Raw genomic sequence first — 20,027 nt, forward strand, 5'->3', positions numbered from 1 at the left:
GCAAGAGTTAAGCACACTGACGATATTGAATTTGTGCCCTTAACTCTCACGCATGCGCCAACCGAAGATGCGCATGAGGACAGAAATCAAGATGACTGCGCCAAGCCTGCAGACCCAAGGATGCCGACTTATAAGGCAAGTACACACATTTTGGCTCTTAAATGTCCTGTTATAGCTTGTCAAATACAACATAAACAGCGTATATTTTATGCTTTTTCATTATTTTTTTAAAAAATTTCGGTCATATGGGTGGATAGACGTAAGTTGCACAGATTGCAAATCAGGCAGTACTTGTACTGGTAAAGTGATAAATATTATCGTGCTAATGTTAATGGGACCATAAACTAAGGGCTGTGGAAATTGGATGGGCAAGTTGAGCAACTTTTCAGAGATACGAGATGAATGCACCTGGTGAGAATTTGCTCTGGTTACCTTTCTTTGTTCCTGTGCATGTTTGGCGAGACAGCATGCAGTGCTGATTGATTTGCTTGTGATGTTTCAGGGCAGGTGTGCAAGATAGAAAGGTAGTGAGGAGTAAATATGGATATTAATATTCTCTTTTGTTATGGGAGGGCTTCAGTCAGTTCAGATACGTAACCCAATGAGGGAAAGGAAAAGGAATGGCTTCCAAAATTAGAGGTCCATGAATGATCAAAGGTTTTTACACATGCACACACACACACACACACACACACACACACACACACACACACACACACACACACACACACACACACACACACACACACGTCCGCACATGTATATGCACACACATTCACACACGTGCACACACACATACACATGTGCACGCACACACACACACACACACACACACACACACATGCACGCACTACATAATAATTGCATATTACATAAAGTTTTAATTTAAAATTAATATATAAATTTTGCTGAGGATGATTTATTTGCTTACAGGACATTGGTCATCAATCTCGCAGCCTGCGGGATGAAGCTATTTCTCACCCTGTCGGTCCTGATTTCAATGGTCCAGTATCTCCTTCTTGATGGAAGTGGGTCAAAGATACTGTGTGCTGGGTGGAAAGTGTTCTCAATAATTCTCTGAGCCCTATTTAAGCAACGGTCTTGGTGAATGTCATCAATAGGAGAAGGGGAGACCCCAGTGATCTTTTAATGATCCTCTGCATTGACTACTGGTCTGAAGCTTTGCAGCAACCATCCCACACAATGACGCAGCCAGACAGGACACTCTCAATTGTGCTACAGTAAAAAGTTCTCAAGATGGGGTCTGATAGTCTTGCCCTCCTCAATCTCCTTAGGAAGTGTAGACGCTGCGGTGCCTTCCTGACTAATGAGGGGGTGTTTTGGGTCCTGGGTAGATTTTGTACCTGAACTATTTCCTTTACAATTACATAATACCTAGCTTTTCTTTTTAAAATATTTTTGTTGGGTTGAATATATAAATCCTACATACAAAGTCTTTAGTATAATAAATAACAGGTCATATCATGTACATACAGATTAAAAAAATAGCTACATTGAACTATCCCTTGATCTAAACCAAAAGGTAAATTCTGCCTAATTTAGTGGTGATCTATGACAATCATATTAAACCTATATTTAACAAGTTGATCTTAAAAACATTCAAAGAATAAATACTTAAAGCTAAATCTAATCTAGCTCCTCCTTCTAATCAAGGTTACCTTATTTATAAAAAAAGATGTGAAGATATGGATCAAATAATGACCTTCAGACAGTAGATAGAGAGCATCCAATCTTCATTTTGTGCAAGGCATTGTTTATTACAATTTAAGGTGGTCTTTGGCTTGGCTTCGCGGACGAAGATTTACGGAGGGGTAATGTCCACATCAGCTGCAAGCTCATTTGTGGCTGACAAGTCCGATGCGGGACAGGCAGACACGGTTGCAGCGATTGCAAGGGAAAATTGGTTGGTTGGGGTTGGGTGTTGGTTTTTCCTCCATTGTCTTTTGTCAGTGAGGTGGGCTCTGCAGTCTTCTTCAAAGGAGGTTGCTGCCCGCCGAACTGTGAGGTGCCAAGATGCACGGTTTGAGGCAATATCAGCCTACATAGAACACAAGGTTAAATTATCTTGTTTTTATGCAAATGTCGATCCACTATGTGAGGAGTGTAAAATTTTTGAAGCTTCTTTGATCCTTATGTTTTGGAATGTCCAAATTTAGAAAGATTTTGGGAAAATATTTTCAAAACTTTATCAATGATTTTTAAGATCAAAATAGAACCATGCCCTTTAATTGCTTTGCTTGGAATTTCTCGTGAACTAGATATTCTTGAGTCTGCAACCCAGGAGAAAGTTTTAGCTTTTACAGTGTTGATAGCTTAGATAAGCAATTTTAATGAAATGGAAAGAAAAATCTTCACCTACTCATATACAGTGGTTACATGATGTAATGTCATATTTAAGATTGGAAAAAATAGATACAATATTAAAGCTATGAAGTTTCAATTTGAAAAGATGTGGGCCCATTGATAGAATATTGTTATGATTGGAAGATTTAAGAAGGCTGGAGGCTTCGGAAATTCTCTGACTCCTAGCTTTTGCCTGCTACAAGAGTGGCTTTTTTCCCTAGCCATGATTTTTAATCTGTCTCTCACATCCTTTTTCAACTTCCACTGTACAAAGGAGAGAAGCTCCAGCTTCTCCAGTATTACCATATAACTGGTCCATTATCCCCAGAATTATTGCAGTAAACCTCGTCAACACCCACTCTAAAGGCTCCAAATCTTTCTTGAACAGAGAAGACTTTTTAAAGTTTGGTCACAACTTTCATGTTTTCATATAAAGCCAGAATCCTATGTGCTTACTGTGTAATTTTCCTTGGATTATTCATATATTTTCCATATGGTTTTGAACCCCTCTTTAGTTCATGACACTTCTTGTTAAATCTTCTACCAAAATATAATACATTGCATTGTTCAGCATTTAAACATCTCCTGTCTCCCACCTGCCCATCCCACCAGCCTGTCTATATTGTCTTGAAGTATTTTCCAGATCTTATTGGTCTATTATGTCTTCAAGTTTTATTATGAGAATTGAAAGATGGTGGAAAAGGTTAAAATGAGGGAGTGAGAGGAGGGAATAAGTGACAGGGAGGAAAGAGAACACAAGCAATGAACTAAATGGTAGTTGATGGAAATAATGAAGCGATTACAGGAATGTTTTTTGTTCAGGTGGAGAGAATGGTGAAGATAGTCCCTTGAATCTATTTCTGTGGGGAGGATGGGATCAAAATTGATAAAAGTATGTTAGGTAGCACTCATAGGAAACACATCCAGGTTATTGAAAGAAGTAAAGATGTTCTCTCCACAGCATGAAATCTTCCTTGGAAATGGAAGTGTCCAAAAGATTATAAATGTTCTACCCCTGTTTGTAAAGACCAGAGCAGTGGTTCTCAACCTTTTTCTTTCCACTCCCATACCTTGGTGCTCTGTGTTTAAGGTGGTCTGTGAGTGGGAAGGAAAGGTTGAGAATCACTGCTCCAGACCCAATTGTTACTGAAATATTTTGCTGGGGAAAAATTGTCATTGGCCCATTTCCTTTGGAGTTCTGAAACCGTGCACATAATGAGTCAATTAGGTACAATTAAAACAGTAGTTTTCAAACTTTTTATTTCCACTCACACACCACCTTAAGCAATCCCTTCTTAATCATAGAGTTTCTATGGCATAGGGAATACTTGAAGTGGTATGTGAGTGGAAAGAAAAAGGTTAAGAACCACTGGTCCCAAGGGTTTATGCAGACAAGTAAGGCAAACATTGGCAGTCGAGAAATTTTCAGAGACAATAAGATGGAGAAAATTAATTCACATTATAAAAACTACAGGCAAATTAATGAAAGTCTACAACTGGGGCAGCACAGTTAGCTCAATGCTATTACAGCGCCAGCAGCCTGGGTTTGAAAGGAGTTTGCATGTCCTCACTGTCTGCATGGGATTTCTCTGGATGCTCTGGTTTCTCCACTTTCTTCAAAAAATGTCTTTTTGCAGGGTAAATTGGGGTATTTGGATGGAATTGGTATGTGGGCCAGAAGGATCTGTTTTCATGCTATATGCCTAATTTGAAAATGATAATAACTGGTGTGCTGGAGTCAGATAAATGGGTGTATTTGGGTGCTCTCGGTTCTTGGGCCAGAAAGATTACCGTGCTGTCTATCTAAATTTAATTTTTTTTAACTGTCTTTGTGTGTTATTTTTGGTGCAAGATGATAACAATAAACTGATATGATAAAAAATATTTGCACAACGTATTGGACAAAGAATGGGCCATCAAATGGTTGTGGATTGGATTGAAGATTATATTGGCAGCATGAGTGCCAATTTGGCTGAACAAGAGGTGATGAATGGCTTTTTTTCAAACTGAATGGTGGTGTTCCCCAGTCATCAACAATAGGACCATAGCTCTGTTTGATTTCTATCAGTGAAGCTGGGTAAAATGGGCAGAATTTCAAAAGCAGAGGTGTCTAAAACTCAGAAATATGGTCAACATTGAGGGTTGTAGTCATCAGCCTCTGGAGGACATTGGGAAGTTGGAAAAACAGATAATCCAGCAGCAGAGGAGAGTTAAAACGGAGAAGAAATCTTATGTTGGTTGGTAGAATATGTGGAAGGTAGAATAGAAGCTATGATTTTAATGAGTTGGAACAATGGAGAGAATAGTGATTGTCGTGTTCAAACCCAGGACAAGTTGACAAGATGAGTAAAAAGATTACTTTATGGTTGGGCAAAAAGACATTAATCATTTATAAAGCTTTGGTTCAAGAATATCACATTTCATCATGCTTTAGAATGGATCTCAAGAGCATGGAGGGGAGATTGATGAGGGTGGTGCCAGACAAAGAGTTAAGACAAGGGGAGACTGAAAGAACTGGCATAATTCTCAGCGCAGAAAGGTTTGGCAGAAATCCTCATAATAATGAAAGATTTTGAATAACAAGTCAGAAGAAGCTGTTTCTATTAATAGGAGAGTCATTATTTAAGATAATTATACCAAATGAACCAGAGATAATGAAACTTGGCGTGGTTGCATTTCCCAGTGTTTTCCCTCAAAACTGATGGAGTTTTTTTTCTCACCATCTCTTGCCAAGCAGACTACTTCTGAGTCTTACTTCAGTAGATTTCTTCTGATTATGGAGATGTCAGACCCGACTAACTTGGACATCTCTGGGCCATCTTGGACATGTCAGACGTGTCTAATCTGGACATCACTAGGATATTTGGGCCAGCTTGGAGATGTCAGACGTGTCTAATCTGGACATCACTGGGATATCTTGGGCGGATATTACAGGGCTATTATTAGTTGAAGCTGCATGACCAAGACTGATACTTCAAGGTATTATGTAAGGAGGACTCTACTATTGGAAGTGCTGTCATTTGGAAGAGGGGTCAAGGTTTTGCTTCCCTCCTTTGGTGAATAGAAATACTCTAAAGTTAAGTTTTGAAGAAGGGGCAAGCAGTTATGCCAGTATATTGGCCTTTGTTTATACCCAAATACCTGGTCCGAATGATTTTTGTAGATCATACTGTGAATAGATTGGCACATTTTCTGCTTTGCTTCACTTAATATAAATAAATAACATATAACAATTACAGCACGGAAACAGGCCATTAGGCCCTTCTAGTCCACACCGAACCAAACACCCCTTTCTAGTCCCACCTCCCTGCACAATGCCCATAACCCTCCAACCTTTTCTTAAATAATACAATTGACTCCGCCGCCACTATTTCTCCTGGAAGGTCATTCCACACGGCTACCACTCTCTGAGTAAAGAAGTTCCTCCTCATGTTACCTCTAAACCTCTGCCCCTTAATTCTTAACTCATGTCCTCTTGTTTTAATCTTACCTCCTCTTAACGGAAATAGTCTATCCACATCCATTCTGTCTATCCCTTTCATAATCTTAAATACTTCTATCAAATCCCCTCTCAACCTTCTACGCTCCAAAGAATAAAGACCCAATCTGTCCAATCTCTCCCCATACTCCAGATGCTTAAACCCAGGCAACATTCTGGTAAACCTTCTCTGCACTCTCTCCACTCTGTTTATATCCTTCCTATAATTAGGCGACCAGAACTGCACACAGAACTCCAAATTAGGCCGCACCAACGTCTTATACAATCTCAACATTACCTCCCAACTCCTATATTCCATGCAATGATTGATAAAGGCCAGCATACTAAAAGCCTTCTTCACCACCCTATTCACGTGAGTTTCTACCTTCAGGGAACGATGTACCGTTACTCCTAAATCTTTATGCTCTTCTGTATTCCTCAATGCTCTCCCATTTACCACGTATGTCCTATTCTGATTCTTCTTACCAAAATGAAGCACCTCACACTTATCAGCATTAAATTGCATCTGCCATTTTTCCGCCCACTTTTCTAAGCAGCCCAAATCCATCTGCAATCCTTGAAAACCTTCTTCATTATCCACTATTCCACCTATCTTAGTATCGTCTGCATATTTACTAATCCAATTCACCACCCCATCATCTAGATCATTAATGTATATAACGAACAACAATGGGCCCAATACAGATCCTTGAGGCACACCACTGGTCACCGGCCTCCAACCTGACAGACAATTATCCACTACCACCCTTTGGCCTCTCCCTTTCAGCCAATGTTCAATCCATTTGACTATCTTAAAATTTATACCTAAAGACTGCACCTTCCTAACTAACCTTCCATGTGGTACCTTATCGAAGGCCTTACTGAAGTCCATATAGACAACATCCACTGCGCTACCCTCATCCACATTCCTAGTCACCTCTTCAAAAAATTCAATCAGATTGGTCAAACATGACCTTCCTCCCACAAATCCATGTTGAGTGCTCCTGATCAGACCCTGTCTATCCAGATGTTTATAAGTACTATCTCTAAGAATTTTCTCCATTAATTTACCTACCACAGACGTCAAACTTACAGGCCGATAGTTGCCAGGCTTCCTCCTTGAACCCTTTTTAAATAACGGAACCACATGTGCAATGCGCCAATCCTCCGGCACTATCCCCATATCTAATGACATTTGGAAAATTACCACCAGAGCCTCTGCTATTTCCTCCCTCACTTCTCTCAATGTCCTGGGGAAGATCCCGTCTGGTCCCGGAGACTTATTCACCTTTATATTCTTCAAAAGCCTAAAAACTACACCTTTTGTAATCTCTATATTCCCCATATTTACCCAATTTGCTTTTTTTATCCCACATCTCCCAATATCCTTCTCCTTAGTGAATACCGAAGAAAAGAAACTGTTCAATTTCTCCCCCATTTCTCTAGGCTCCACACACAGTTTTCCACTCTGATTTTCTAAGGGACCAATTTTGTCTCTAGCTTTCCTCTTACCATTAACATATTTGTAGAACTCTTTTGGATTAGTTTTCACCCTGCTTGCCATAGTTTTCTCGTACCTTCTTTTAGCTTTCCTAATTCCTCTCTTAAGATTCCTCTTACATTCAATGTATCTTTCAAACATCTCCTTAACTCCATGCTTCTTATATCTAATGTACGCCTCCCTTTTTCTTCGAACCAAGTTTCCAATATTCCTTGAAAACCATGGCTCTCTCAAACCTTTTGCCCCTCCTTTTAACCTAACAGGAACATAAAGCTTTTGCACTCTCAAAAGCTGATCTTTAAAAGACTTCCATCTCTCTACTACATCCTGCCCATAAAACAAATTGTCCCAATGCACACCCTGCAAGTCCTTTCGCATCTCCTCAAATCTAGCTTTTCCCCAATCAAAAACCTCAATCCTTGGCCCTGATTTCTCTCTTTCCATAATGACATTGAAGCTGATGGCATTATGATCACTGGACCCGAAGTGCTCGCCAACACTAACCTCCGTCACTTGACCCATCCCATTTGCCAACAGTAGATCTAACACTGCTCCTTCTCTGGTCGGCACCTCTACATATTGTTGTAAAAAACTATCTTGCACACATTTCACAAACTCTAACCCATCCAGTCCTTTCACAGAATGTGTTTCCCAATCTATATGTGGAAAATTAAAATCTCCCATAATTACAACCCTGTGCTTATCACAAATATCTACTATCTCCCTACAGATTTGCTCCTCTAGGTCTCGGTCCCCTCCGGGTGGTCTATAATACACCCCTACAAGTGTAACCTCTCCTTTCCTACTCCTCAGTTCCACCCAAATAGCCTCCGTGGATGTGCCCTCTAATCTATCCTTCCTAGGCACCGCTGTAATATTTTCCCTGACAAGCAATGCAACCCCACCTCCTCTTGCCCCTCTGACTCTATCACACCTAAAACAACGAAACCCAGGGATATTCAGTTGCCAATCACATCCCTCCTGCAACCATGTCTCACTAATCGCTACCACATCATACTTCCAAGTATCAATCCACACCTTCAGCTCATCCACCTTTTTTACAATACTCCTGGCATTAAAATATATGAATTTCATGGATTTCCCAATTTTTAATCCCTGTTTTCCCTCATCTTTAAGAACAACATTATTTACTTTTCCTGCCAATTGCCCTTCATCTTCTTCCAGAGCATTTCCCTTCTCTATCACCTGCCCATCCATATTCAAATACTTACTACAAACTATCTTTGTTTGCATTCTAACCTTCTCCTTACTGCTCTGTACTATTTTGTTCCCTTCCCCCAACAATTCTAGTTTAAAGGATCCTGAGTAGCCCTAGCAAATACCTCTGCCAGGATTCTGGTCCCCCTGGGATTTAAGTGTAACCCGTCCTTACTGTACAGGTCACATCTCCCCCAAAAAAGGTCCCAGTTATCCAGAAACTTAAAACCCTGCCCCTTACTCCACCCCTTCAGCCACGTGTTAATCCTCCACCTCATTCTATTTCTATTCATTTCTATTTCTATATTTGCTTTATAGCACTTTGCCAAGGTTGTCAAAGGAACTGAAGGAAGGAAAGTTACTGTTGCATGAGCGGGATTTAATATTGGTGTCACATTGACCTCAAAACTTTTTTTTAGCAAAATTGATGTTAGGCAGAGGCCACAATGATCATTTACCAAAGATAAGTCATAAATTACTCTTGAGGCTTGTTTTCCAACAGGCAAAAGTCATTGGAGCTTCTGGAAGTGAAAAATTCAAATCTGAGGAATGACCTGGTGACCATAAAGGAGGCTTTGAACAAAGCTACACTGGAGAAGGAGATGTTGCAGAATGAGAAAGGAGGCTTGGCTGAGGCTCTCACCAAGGTACAGCCTGCAGTATTAAGCTCGGAAACTTATCATTGCCGGAAAGGAGGAACACCATGCAGAGAATGGAACAGGGATACTGGAACAATGTACACAGCATATCCTTGGCATTACACCATACTTCAAATGATCCTTTGGTTAACAAAAAGGAAATTAACAACCTCAAATTTATGATTAAACTGAGTACAGTTGTCTGGATAATTTTTCTACCTGGAATAATTTCCACATCATTCCGAAAAAAAAGCTTTATTATTTTTACATTTGGCCACCTGGTCATTATCTCTTCAACCATCTGAAACCATTCCTTCAGAACGAGTGTTCCCCTTGATATCTAAAACATCTCATGGAAATCACCCATATCCTACTAAATTCTCCGGATTATATTGTCTCCCATAATTCAACCCTTATAATTCTACATTGCACTCACTTCCAGGCCAAAAGTGAGTGTCTGGAATTGCCCAATTGCTTCATTTTGGTTAAAACAAGCCTTCATACAGCTGTTGTGTAATGTCTAACCCAAGGAGTCTCAGTCCTCCAGATTGAACAACTATTTTCTTTTAACAATTTTTTTAAATCTGTCTGCCACATTTGTATGGATCGACAAGTTTTCACCATTAGAATAGACTCCTTTAAACTATTTATCACTTCCAAGTAGATGACTTCACACTTGCCTGCATTGAAACCTGTTTGATACAGATGTTTTCCTTATTTGATTAACCTTTTAATAACCATAATTTATAACTTTGAAGTATACTTCTCAGAGATGTGTGCGTCTCAGAGAAACCTACTGGAGAAATTCAGTAGGTTAAACAGTGTCCTTTATATAGCAAAGATAAAGATGCATAACCAATGTTTTGGGTTCCGTGACCCCCTCATGCACTCATCCCTCCCTGTCACACTTGTGTCCATACCTCCTCCCTCACCACAGTCCAGAACCCAAAACAGGGCTTTTAAGTGAAGCAACACTTCATTTGTGTATCCACAGGACTGATTCACTGCATCCAGTGTTCCCTTTGTGGCCTTCTCTACATTGGAGAGACTGGGCGCAGAATGGGAGATCGGTTCGCTGAGCACCTTCGCTCTGGCCGCACCAGTGACGGGGACCTCCCTCTGGCCAACCACTTCAGTTCTGTGCCCCACTCCCATACTCACATGTCTGTCCATGGCCTCCTGTACTATCCCACTAGGACCACCCATAAATTGGAGGAGCAACATTTGATTTTCCGGTTGAGCTCTTTCCAGCCAGATGGCATTGGCATCGACCTCTCTGGGTTTCTGCCAACCTGCTCCCCTTTCCCCCTCCCTTCCTCTCCATCTTCTTTCCCTCAGCTCTCCATCCCCTCCCCCTGCTCGCTGCTGTGAGACCACCCCCCTCCCTTCTCCACCTATCGCCCCCTGCTTTTGTGACTCTGCTCCTACCCCTTACCTTTTTGTTTAGGTGCCTGCTGACATTTTTTCATACCTTGCTGAAGGGACCAAGCCCAAACTGTCGGTTTTGTATCTCCAGCAGAGTGACCACAGTGTCTGCTAGCTTCCATGTTTCACTTCTTGTACTTCTCAGGGATTGTGTCACTGGGAAACCTGGATGTATATAGATGTACCTTTCTTTTCTATCATTTCCTTAATTTATCTTTCTTCATCATTCCAGTTTGCCAGGTGATTGTAAAGTCAGACACACACCCTTCCCACAGGGCACGTCCTGGAAAGAGCACTGTATAATCAGACAGGCTCCCCTGCACACTGCGAGCTTCCAAGGATGCCCACTCAAGGCAAAACATTTTTTGATAATGCATTGGTCAACGTTTATTGCCTGCTCTTAATTTTTTTTTGAACTGAGTGATGTGGAGAGCCACCTTGGATGACATTCGAGACAAAGAGGGGTGCAGGGGGTAATATTGCTGCTACACTGCTCCAGAGACCCAGGTTCAATCTGAACATTTTGCATGTTCTCCCTGGATTCCGTGGATTCCTCCCCTCCCACCCATCCCCCCTCCCCCGCATCTCCCAGATGCTCTGGTTCCCTGAGAAGGTCCCAAAGATGTGAGGCTCAGCATTAATTGGCCACTGCAACTTGCCCCCAGAATGGAGGTGGGTGGCAGGAAAATCAGAATGAAACTGATGGGCACATGAGAGTGGCTGTGTTATGGGGAAATGTGTGGAACTGAGATTGATGGGATTATGAAGGGAAGAGTTAGGGTAAATGCAAGCAGAACTTTTTCCACTGATGTTAGGTGAAAGGTGAAAGAAGGGGATAATTAGAGGGAACATCTTCCTGCAGGCATGAGGAACGAGCTCCCAGCTGAAGTAGTGAATGTGGGCTCTATGTGGACGGGTACATGAATGGGAGGGTATGAGGGCTGTGGTCTGGCTGAAGTTTTTTGGGACTAAGCAGAATAATAGTTCAGAGTGAAACACGATTGGCTGCAGACGCTATGATTGAGTAAAAACACCAAAATGCTGGAGGAACTCAGCCAGTCTTTTCAGCGCCTCTCGGAAATGATAAAGATATATATTGCACCCTGCAACCATCGACTTCTCTGGGTTTCATTAAACCCACCCCCTGCTTCTCTCCATTCCCTTTCTCCTTTTCCACATACATGATAATTTTGATCGAGTCCCTTATCACATCCAATTAAGATCTTCTGGTTTATTTTGAATATTTTATTTTAAAAGGCTCGAGCAAATATATACAAACAATATAAGATATTTACTTATCACACAACATTATATACAGAGTCCAATATATATATGTTTTCCCTTCCCGGATATTAAATAAACTATAAAAGGTAAAGGAAAACCCAAAAATAAAAAAAACCTAAAAATTAAAGCACACGCCATCTGTGTCACAAGCTTAATTCACTCTCTTCTTTATTTATCTGTTAGGATGGTTTGTATCTTAACTCATTCCTTCAGGTGGGGGCTGGGAGTATAGATCATATCTGCGCCCCTCTGTGCCTCAGGTACGGCTGCCACACTTTGATGAATGTGTCATACTTCTTCCTCAAGTTGTAAGTAATCTTCTCCAGGGGAAACTCTGGGTTTCCATTCTCCAATGTGTAATACTCAGTTAAGCGTTAGACTTCCATGCAACTGTGATACACTTCCCTGGCTTCCAACAAAGCAATCTTCACAAATTGAATTTGATGTTTGAATAATCTAAACTGTTCTTCACTAATATCTCCCAAAAGGAACAATTCCTGGTCTTGTGGAAACTCCAAGTTTGTAATTTGTTTTAGAATGTCCCCCAGGTCTACCCAGAAGGACCTCATCTTCGTACATAGCCAGGTGGAGTGGATAAAGTTCCTTTTGTTGGTCTGGATTCCTCCCCCATTGTTTGAATTCTGAGACTTCCTGAAATACCTTGCTTCTGCCTTTTCTGGTTTTTCCTAGATGACGTGGATAGGTCCAAAATGTCTTTGTCATTTCCTTGAGATGCTGAAAAAGGCCAGCTGAGTTCCTCCAGCATTTTGGTCCTTTATTCGAATTCAGTACAGACTAGATGGACCAAAGGGCCTGTTCCTGTGCGGCAGTGGGCTGTGGTTCTTTTGCTCTCAGAGCCAGTGTCAGCTCAATGGGCTGCATGGTGGAGGAAAAGAAAACAGACACACGCAGATTAGACCTAGTGAGACTGGACATTTCCTTCCCTAAAAGGCAGGGGAAGACCTGAAGCTTCTTACGGCAGTCCAGCTATGTGGTCACCATCACTGAAGCCCACTTTTACTCTTGGCTTATTTTCAATTAGTGAACAATTTTACCCTTCACAGCTTGGCAGCTGGGACAGAATTTTTTTTTCACTCAGTTACATCATGTTTACCCTTGAGTAAGACCTGAAGGAATGCTGGAGTCATCTGATAGGGCTTTCACTTCATTCCGCTTTAAAAGATAACAAAAGCTTCTTGTCCATTTCACAGTCTGTGACTACATTTTAGGCTCCACCACAATGTTTAGATAAGATTGATTGTTTTTCTTTATGTGATTGACCCAGGGTTTTTAATTATGTTGGATTCTTCCTTGGCCTCTGCGGCTGTGAGTGGCTCTCCCGATTTCCTGTGTGATTCCGCGTGCTTTATCCTGATAACATGCCTCTTTCCTTGGACGCACTCTTGCCTTTTTGATCTCTCAGGCTGAGCTGGCAAGTGCAGACCTGGAGTTGTCCTTAAACAAGGTGGAGACAGAGAATGATGCCCTGCGAGACTCTCTTGCCAAGATGAGTGCACTCAATGAGGGCTTGGCTCAGGATAAGGTGGAACTGAAACGAATCCTCCTCCAGGTGAGTTAACCAAGTCAATCTCAAAAGACCTCACCTTCCCCACCCCCCACCCCCACACCACCCCAAAAGGGAATCTCATTAATTCTGGCAGTCTAGGATCAGTTAAGATGCACATTCTGAAATTTCTCAAAAGAAATATATCATAATATCATGATCAGAAAAAACATTAGGGCTTGTATTGGTCCAGGTCTGCTCTTGGCTGTTACCTGAGGAGGTGTCACAGCTGTGAACTGATACAGTGCTGTGCGTGGACTTTTTCAACATGACATGATTCAATTGCCTGAGTTCCTTCACAATTAGGCAGACACCATAATTACTCCTTTCGTCATCAGGAACCAGGCTGGTCCACATTTTGCAACCCATCCAGACCCCAAAACTGCATTGGCCCAACTCCCTGTTAAACCAATTTCATGTTGAACAAAGACATGGGACTCCAACAGAATTAATAAACCGCTCACTCCTCTTGCTCCTTGACTCTGTTATAATTCATTAGAAAGACATTTTATAATCAGTCTTTTCATCATCTCCCAATTTGTAGGGGAGAGCTGCTCCCTCCAGGGGATCTGACAATACCAGCTTCCTTCCCCCGTGGTCCGTCTGCTGCCCTCTGCCCAGGTGAAATATGCATCTGTAATGTAATCTCCTGGGGAAGTGGTGCCAGCAACACAGCTGGTCCCTCTTTCTCACCTTTCAGCACCTCTCCCCTTCGGGCATTTTCTGTTGCTGAGAGTTGGTGAACACAGTGACAGAATGTGGCTCAAGTGAGTGCAGACTCTTTCTGTGGCAGTGTTCAGCGCAAACACTTAGCACAGAAAACAATAATTACCACAAAGGAGGGGCTGAAGGGGAAGGATCAGGGAGCTTCCCTGGAGACTAGAGCCTCCTCAACAACCAGACTCTACTTTGGAGTTGGGAAATTTCCTCATTTTTGTTAGAACAATCAATGTTACTTGCAGTCTTAGTCTGGAGGACACAACAGTGCAATTTTAAATTTCTTTGACTGTCTTTAGTGTGTGTGTGTGTGTGTGTGTGTGTGTGTGTGTGTGTGTGTGTGTGTGTGTGTGTGTGTGTGTGTGTGTGTGTGTGTGTGTGTGTGTGTGTGTGTGTGTGAGGGAGAGGGTGTGTGTCTTTGTATCTATGTGTGCTGCGCTGGGTGGGTCACGTCTCCAGAATGGAGGACCATCGCCTTCCCAAGATCGTGTTCTATGGCGAGCTCTCCACTGGCCACCGAGACAGAGGTGCACCAAAGAAGAGGTACAATGACTGCTTAAAGAAATCTCTTGGTGCCTGCCACATTGACCACCGCCAGTGGGCTGATCTCGCCTCCAACCGTGCATCTTGGCGCCTCACAGTTCGGCGGGCAGCAACCTCCTTTGAAGAAGACCGCAGAGCCCACCTCACTGACAAAAGACAAAGGAGGAAAAACCCAACACCCAACCCCAACCAACCAATTTTCCCTTGCAACCGCTGCAACCGTGCCTGCCTGTCCCACATCGGACTTGTCAGTCACCAACGAGCCTGCAGCAGACGTGGAAATACCCCTCCATAAATCTTCGTCCACGAAGCCAAGCCAAAGAGAAAGAAGAGAGTATGTGTGTGTGTGTGTGTGTGTATGTGTATTATGTGTGTGAGTCTGTGTGTCTCTCTGTGTGTATGTGTGTCTATGTGTGCGCTTGTGTGTGTGTGTGTGTGTGTGTGTGTGTGTGTGTGTGAGAGATGGAGAGAGGCAGAGAGAGAGAGAGAAAGTGTGTGTAAAGTTCATTGAGCAAAGGAAAGGTACAGTTCCAAGCATTGGAGCTTTCATCTTGACATGATAAATGACGCCATGGAATTTCTTTCAATACTGAATCAAGGTGAGTCACTTAATGAGCAGGCTCAACACCTACCTCCTCCAACTCTTCATCGTGGCCCTGGGTGGCCCCTTACATAAGTGCATGAACAACACTCATCCTCCTCCCCCCACCCCCACCTCCTCCATGCAGTCTGAAATCAGCCCCCTCTTAACGGCCTTTCTGACTGCTGTTGTGGCTGGAAAATCTCCAGGGTGCAACACTTGCAGGCATTCTTTGGCACTGTTGAGTGAGGGCTTGACCATTTACATGAATCAGTGCCATGAAGTGCTGGGAGTTCCAATGCATTTTGTGCTTTGATGCTTGAGACCTGCTTTATATCGAAGGTGCCAGCTACCCTTTCATAGGGAACCCAGACTTGAAAGCACATCCATGCCATGGTGAAAATTGCTGTTGTTGAAACATATAGATGGTGTTTCAATTCAGGAGCAAGAAAATGTCACGAGGTGTGCAAGTAATTAACATGACACCTGGAATCAAGGAACTTTATACTTCACTGGCAATGAGATTGGGAGTCTACTGACCAGAAGGGAACATTTACCTTTAAACATCTTGAGTTTTGTGTATGGACAAACATTTTAAAGGATTTGTTCACTGACATTCATCAAATTTGATCTTCACTCCAGATAAACTACGGCAGAGATACCGCCCACTAATGGACTTGTATCTCCAGTCAGGGTTAGTAGATGGGGTTAGAGGGCTTATCCTGCTGTCAGGTACTCAGCTGATTGTCCAGTTTGTCCAGTCGATGAAGGCTTTGTCTTGACACCAGAGATGTGCTTCTCTTTTAAAAACAGCAGATTTTATTAGTTTACACCATTTGATACAGATTTACAATCATTAATTTATGGTTTGAGTTCATGATTTTACAAGGAAAAATACTGAAGTGGTTTCCTTTTGCCGCCTTCAGTTGCAGTGTCCATACTGGGTGGGTCACTCTGGTCATTGATCAGCAGATCCATGTGCCCAGCATTTTTGGTTTTACAACCATAAATTCCAATTTGTAGAATCCACCTGTTAAAACCATCCACCAGCTGCAATCCGTGGCTTCACGAGACCCTGATTGGAGGCTAAGCAGTTCCTACACCTTGCCCAAGGGAAAGCTGTAGCCTATCAGACAGAAGGAGCGCCTTAAACCTCCTTTAGCTGAGTGATCACTCAGCCCCGACACCTACAATTACAACAACAAAAAGGCAATTCGGAGAGTCAGAGACTGTGATGGGTGGAGAAACATGATCACCCATACCGAACATCAAGGCACCTGAAAAATAAAAGTTCTGGGAGGGATGTTAGAACTATTAGCCCACTTCCATCAAATTGTTCATCATGATTGGTTTTTTTAAATAAATTTTGCTTTTTAAAGGATGAACTATTTTATCCCATGTTCAGTGAGAGCTCTGCTGAAGGACAAGACAATATATTCCCCTCATCAGCTGGTGTACCCTCTACTTATAAATTCATAACCAATCCTTTCATATGATGTTTATCATGTAGATTTAGGCCAATATGGAGCTTGGACAGTTAAAACGTGGGGTTAAGACCAGTTAAATGTATCTGTTCTCTTAAGGGTCATGGAGTTTTATAGCATGGAAACAGGCCCTTCATCCCAACCTGCCCAATGCTGACCCAGCTAGTCCCATTTGCCTACTTTTGGTCTATATCCTTCTAAATCTTTTCTACCCCATACCTGATTAAATCTCTTTTAAATGTATTCTTTGAGATGGAAGATGATAGGTCAGTTCTCCAAGGACAGAAGAAAGAGATTGAGAAGGCAAAGACCAGTATCAAGGATGCGTTATTCCGTGTGGAGCAGGAGAAAAAGGACCTGGACAAAGAAAAACACGATTTAGACCAATCTCTGCAGATGGCGGAGGCAAGTCACGAGCAGCTCAAACACAACGTGTCAGTGCTCCAGAGTGCGAAGCATCAGCTGGAAGAGCAGCTTGTGCAGGTATGAACTGTGTGGCATTTAGCTGCAGGAGCAGTTCTGCCAGCATTGTTACTGTGCATGGAGTTGAGGAGGCCACTGAAGGGAAATCAGACAAATACACAATTGGCAAGTCATCTCCTTGAACATGTTCTCAAATAAATAATAGCAAATGAAGCAGCCTGTGAAAACTCCAGTCATTCTCCCTCTCTTTCTCTCTCTCCCCCTCACACTCCCTTGCTCCCTCTCCCTCTTTCATTTTCTCCCTCTCCATCTCTGCCTGCCTTTCCCTCTCTCACTCTCTCTCCCTGTCTCCCCCTCGCACTCTTTCTCTAAATCTCTTATTCTCTCTGTCTCCCCCTCACAACTCTCTCTCCCTCTCTCCCTCTCCCTCCTTCGCTTTCTCCCTCTCCTTCCATCTCTGCCTCTCACTCTCTCTCCCTCTTTCTCTCTTATTCTATAAAATGGCCATAATCCAATTATGTCAATTTTTTTAGTCATCTTTCACATTAACCTATGACCATTTTGAGATGCCGAAAATATTATGGCAGTGCAAGGTATGTCATTGCAAAGGTTACAGGAGATTTGCCTACCTGAGTTGCTTTGTGAAATTAATTGGAAACTGGGAAACCAATTATCCTTGCTGTAGTTAAAGGAATGTGTTAAAACACTGGGCAAGTGTCAAATGCTGGAGGATATGAATTTAGGGTGAGAAAGGAAAACTTTAAAAAAGATGTACACACAGGTTTTTTTTTACTCAGAGAGTGGTGGGTGACTGGAATGGGTTACTAAGGGACTGTTAGATTGACCTATGACCATGCAGGGAATTGAAGGAGCACGGATCCTTTGGAAGCAGAAAAGATTTAATTTAGCATTGCGTTCAGTGTAAACATTATGAGCCTGTTCCCATGTTCTATTTGTCTGTAAAGATCATGTGAATTCACAGATTCTGGAGGTAGAACCGATTGCCGTGACCGCTATATCTTTGGGTCAAATTGCAGCCCAAGTGCTTCCTTTTCAGGGAGTGTCCAGTGCCCTGCACCTCTCTCTCTGGCAGGTCCCGGTGTGTGCTGAATCTTGCACTCTGCCTCTCCCATACAGGTGAATCGGCAGAAGGAAACTCTGAGCGAGCAGCTGATTGAGGTACAGTGGGACGGGGAAATACAAAAAGCAGGACTGCTCCGGGCCAACAAGGAGAAGGAAGAGCTGATGAAGGAGAAGGCCACTCTGGTAGTACAGCTGGCAGCTACTGAGAGGGAGACCCAAGCCCTGTCTGAAGAGAACGCTGCCCTCAGGTAGGGGATTCTGAAACTGGCCGCTGTTACTGAATGCCTTCCTTAGAGTAAACCTTGAATAAAATTGTTACCCATTGTCTGACATCAGATGTTCCATTCAAACCTTTGGCCCTGGCTTGCATACCTACAAGAAGTCAGGATTCTTTTGCTAGCCTCAGACATGAGGCCTGAGACAGATCAGTGACCACCCCAACCTCGCATGTTCTTATGCTCCAGTATTCGTACGTTGCAATGAGTGAAGGCAAATGTTTATGTTGGATTCCCATTCTGAACACCATTCAATGGAAGCAACAGTAAAGGAATGGCTGTGCATTAAATTTTGTCTCATTACTGCCTGAATGATGCTGGTGTAATTCACAGCTGTGGGCAAGAGGTCACTGGAAGCTTGGGAATGGCTTTAATGGACAGAATAGTAGACCACGGTAGGGGCTCTTCAGCCCATGATGTTCTGCCTATCTATAGAAATCGACACAATTTAACCCAGTGGGTTTCAACCTTTTTCTTTCTACTCACATCCCACCTTAAATATTCCCTGTGCCGTCAGTGCTCTGTGATTAGTAAGGGATTGCTTAAGGGGGATGTGAGTGGAAAGAAAAAGTTTGAAAACCACAGTTTTAATCGTCCCTAATTGTACAGCTGCAGAACTCCAAAGAAAATGGGCCAATGGCAATTTTTCTCAAACAAAATATTTTAGTAACAATTGGGTCTAGAGCAGTGACTCTCAACCATTTTTTTCCCACTCACATCCCACCTTAAGTAATCCCTTACCAATCACAGAGCACCTAAAGGTTCCATTATTGTCACGTAATACTAAACATTCTAAATGTAACATACATGATATTCTTGAATTTTGTCTACCGTAAGGAAGACGAAGAGTCGCCACTTTTGTCCAGTGCCCCTCACAGAAATTAAGCCGCAGTGAGGAACAAACTCACAACCCCTGGTTTACAAGAGCAGTGCTCTAACCACTGGATTATTGGAATCTCCTATGACATAGGGATTTCTTAAGGTGGTATATGAGTGGAAAGAAAAAGTTTGAAAATTACTGATCTAACCCATCCCCACCTCACAGTTTTTTTACAGCCATGTGCCTACTTAAGAGTCTTTTAAATATTATAATTGTACCAGCTTCTACCACCACTCCATGTGTTCCAGGCACTGAATATAAAGAGATGTTGAGCATGGAGTCAAAAAGCAGTAAAACAAGCCCTTTGACCCTTTGGTCCACATCGACCAGGGTCCAGGAAATTTTAAATTAGATCAACAGCAGTACCAGAGGAAAAAAAAAGACCCTCCACTGAAGGACAGAATGAAGAAACATCCATCAACAACATCTGAGGGTGGTGGGAATAGTGGCAAATACAATAGATATAATAGACATTTAGACAGGTCGATACATTGGAAAGGTTCAGAAGTATATGGGTCGAAGGGCCTATTTTGGTGCTGTAAAACTTTGAGGATGCAGTACCCGATTGTG

The 20,027-nt window shown here is 42.4% G+C and overlaps 1 protein-coding gene across 1 annotated transcript in view; it reads left to right on the plus strand.

The window, feature by feature from the left end:
* The window catches only part of LOC138742224 (rootletin-like), a 375,547-nt gene that overhangs the window by 266,954 nt on the left and 88,566 nt on the right, over positions 1-20,027 (plus strand). Inside the window, exons 15-18 of the mRNA XM_069896335.1 lie at positions 9,064-9,208; positions 13,332-13,478; positions 17,049-17,279; positions 18,357-18,550. Of these exons, the coding sequence (XP_069752436.1) occupies positions 9,064-9,208; positions 13,332-13,478; positions 17,049-17,279; positions 18,357-18,550 (717 nt within the window). The remainder of the gene's footprint in view (positions 1-9,063; positions 9,209-13,331; positions 13,479-17,048; positions 17,280-18,356; positions 18,551-20,027) is intronic.

Source organism: Narcine bancroftii, chromosome 9 (assembly GCF_036971445.1).
Source record: "Narcine bancroftii isolate sNarBan1 chromosome 9, sNarBan1.hap1, whole genome shotgun sequence".
Lineage (NCBI taxonomy): Eukaryota > Metazoa > Chordata > Chondrichthyes > Torpediniformes > Narcinidae > Narcine > Narcine bancroftii.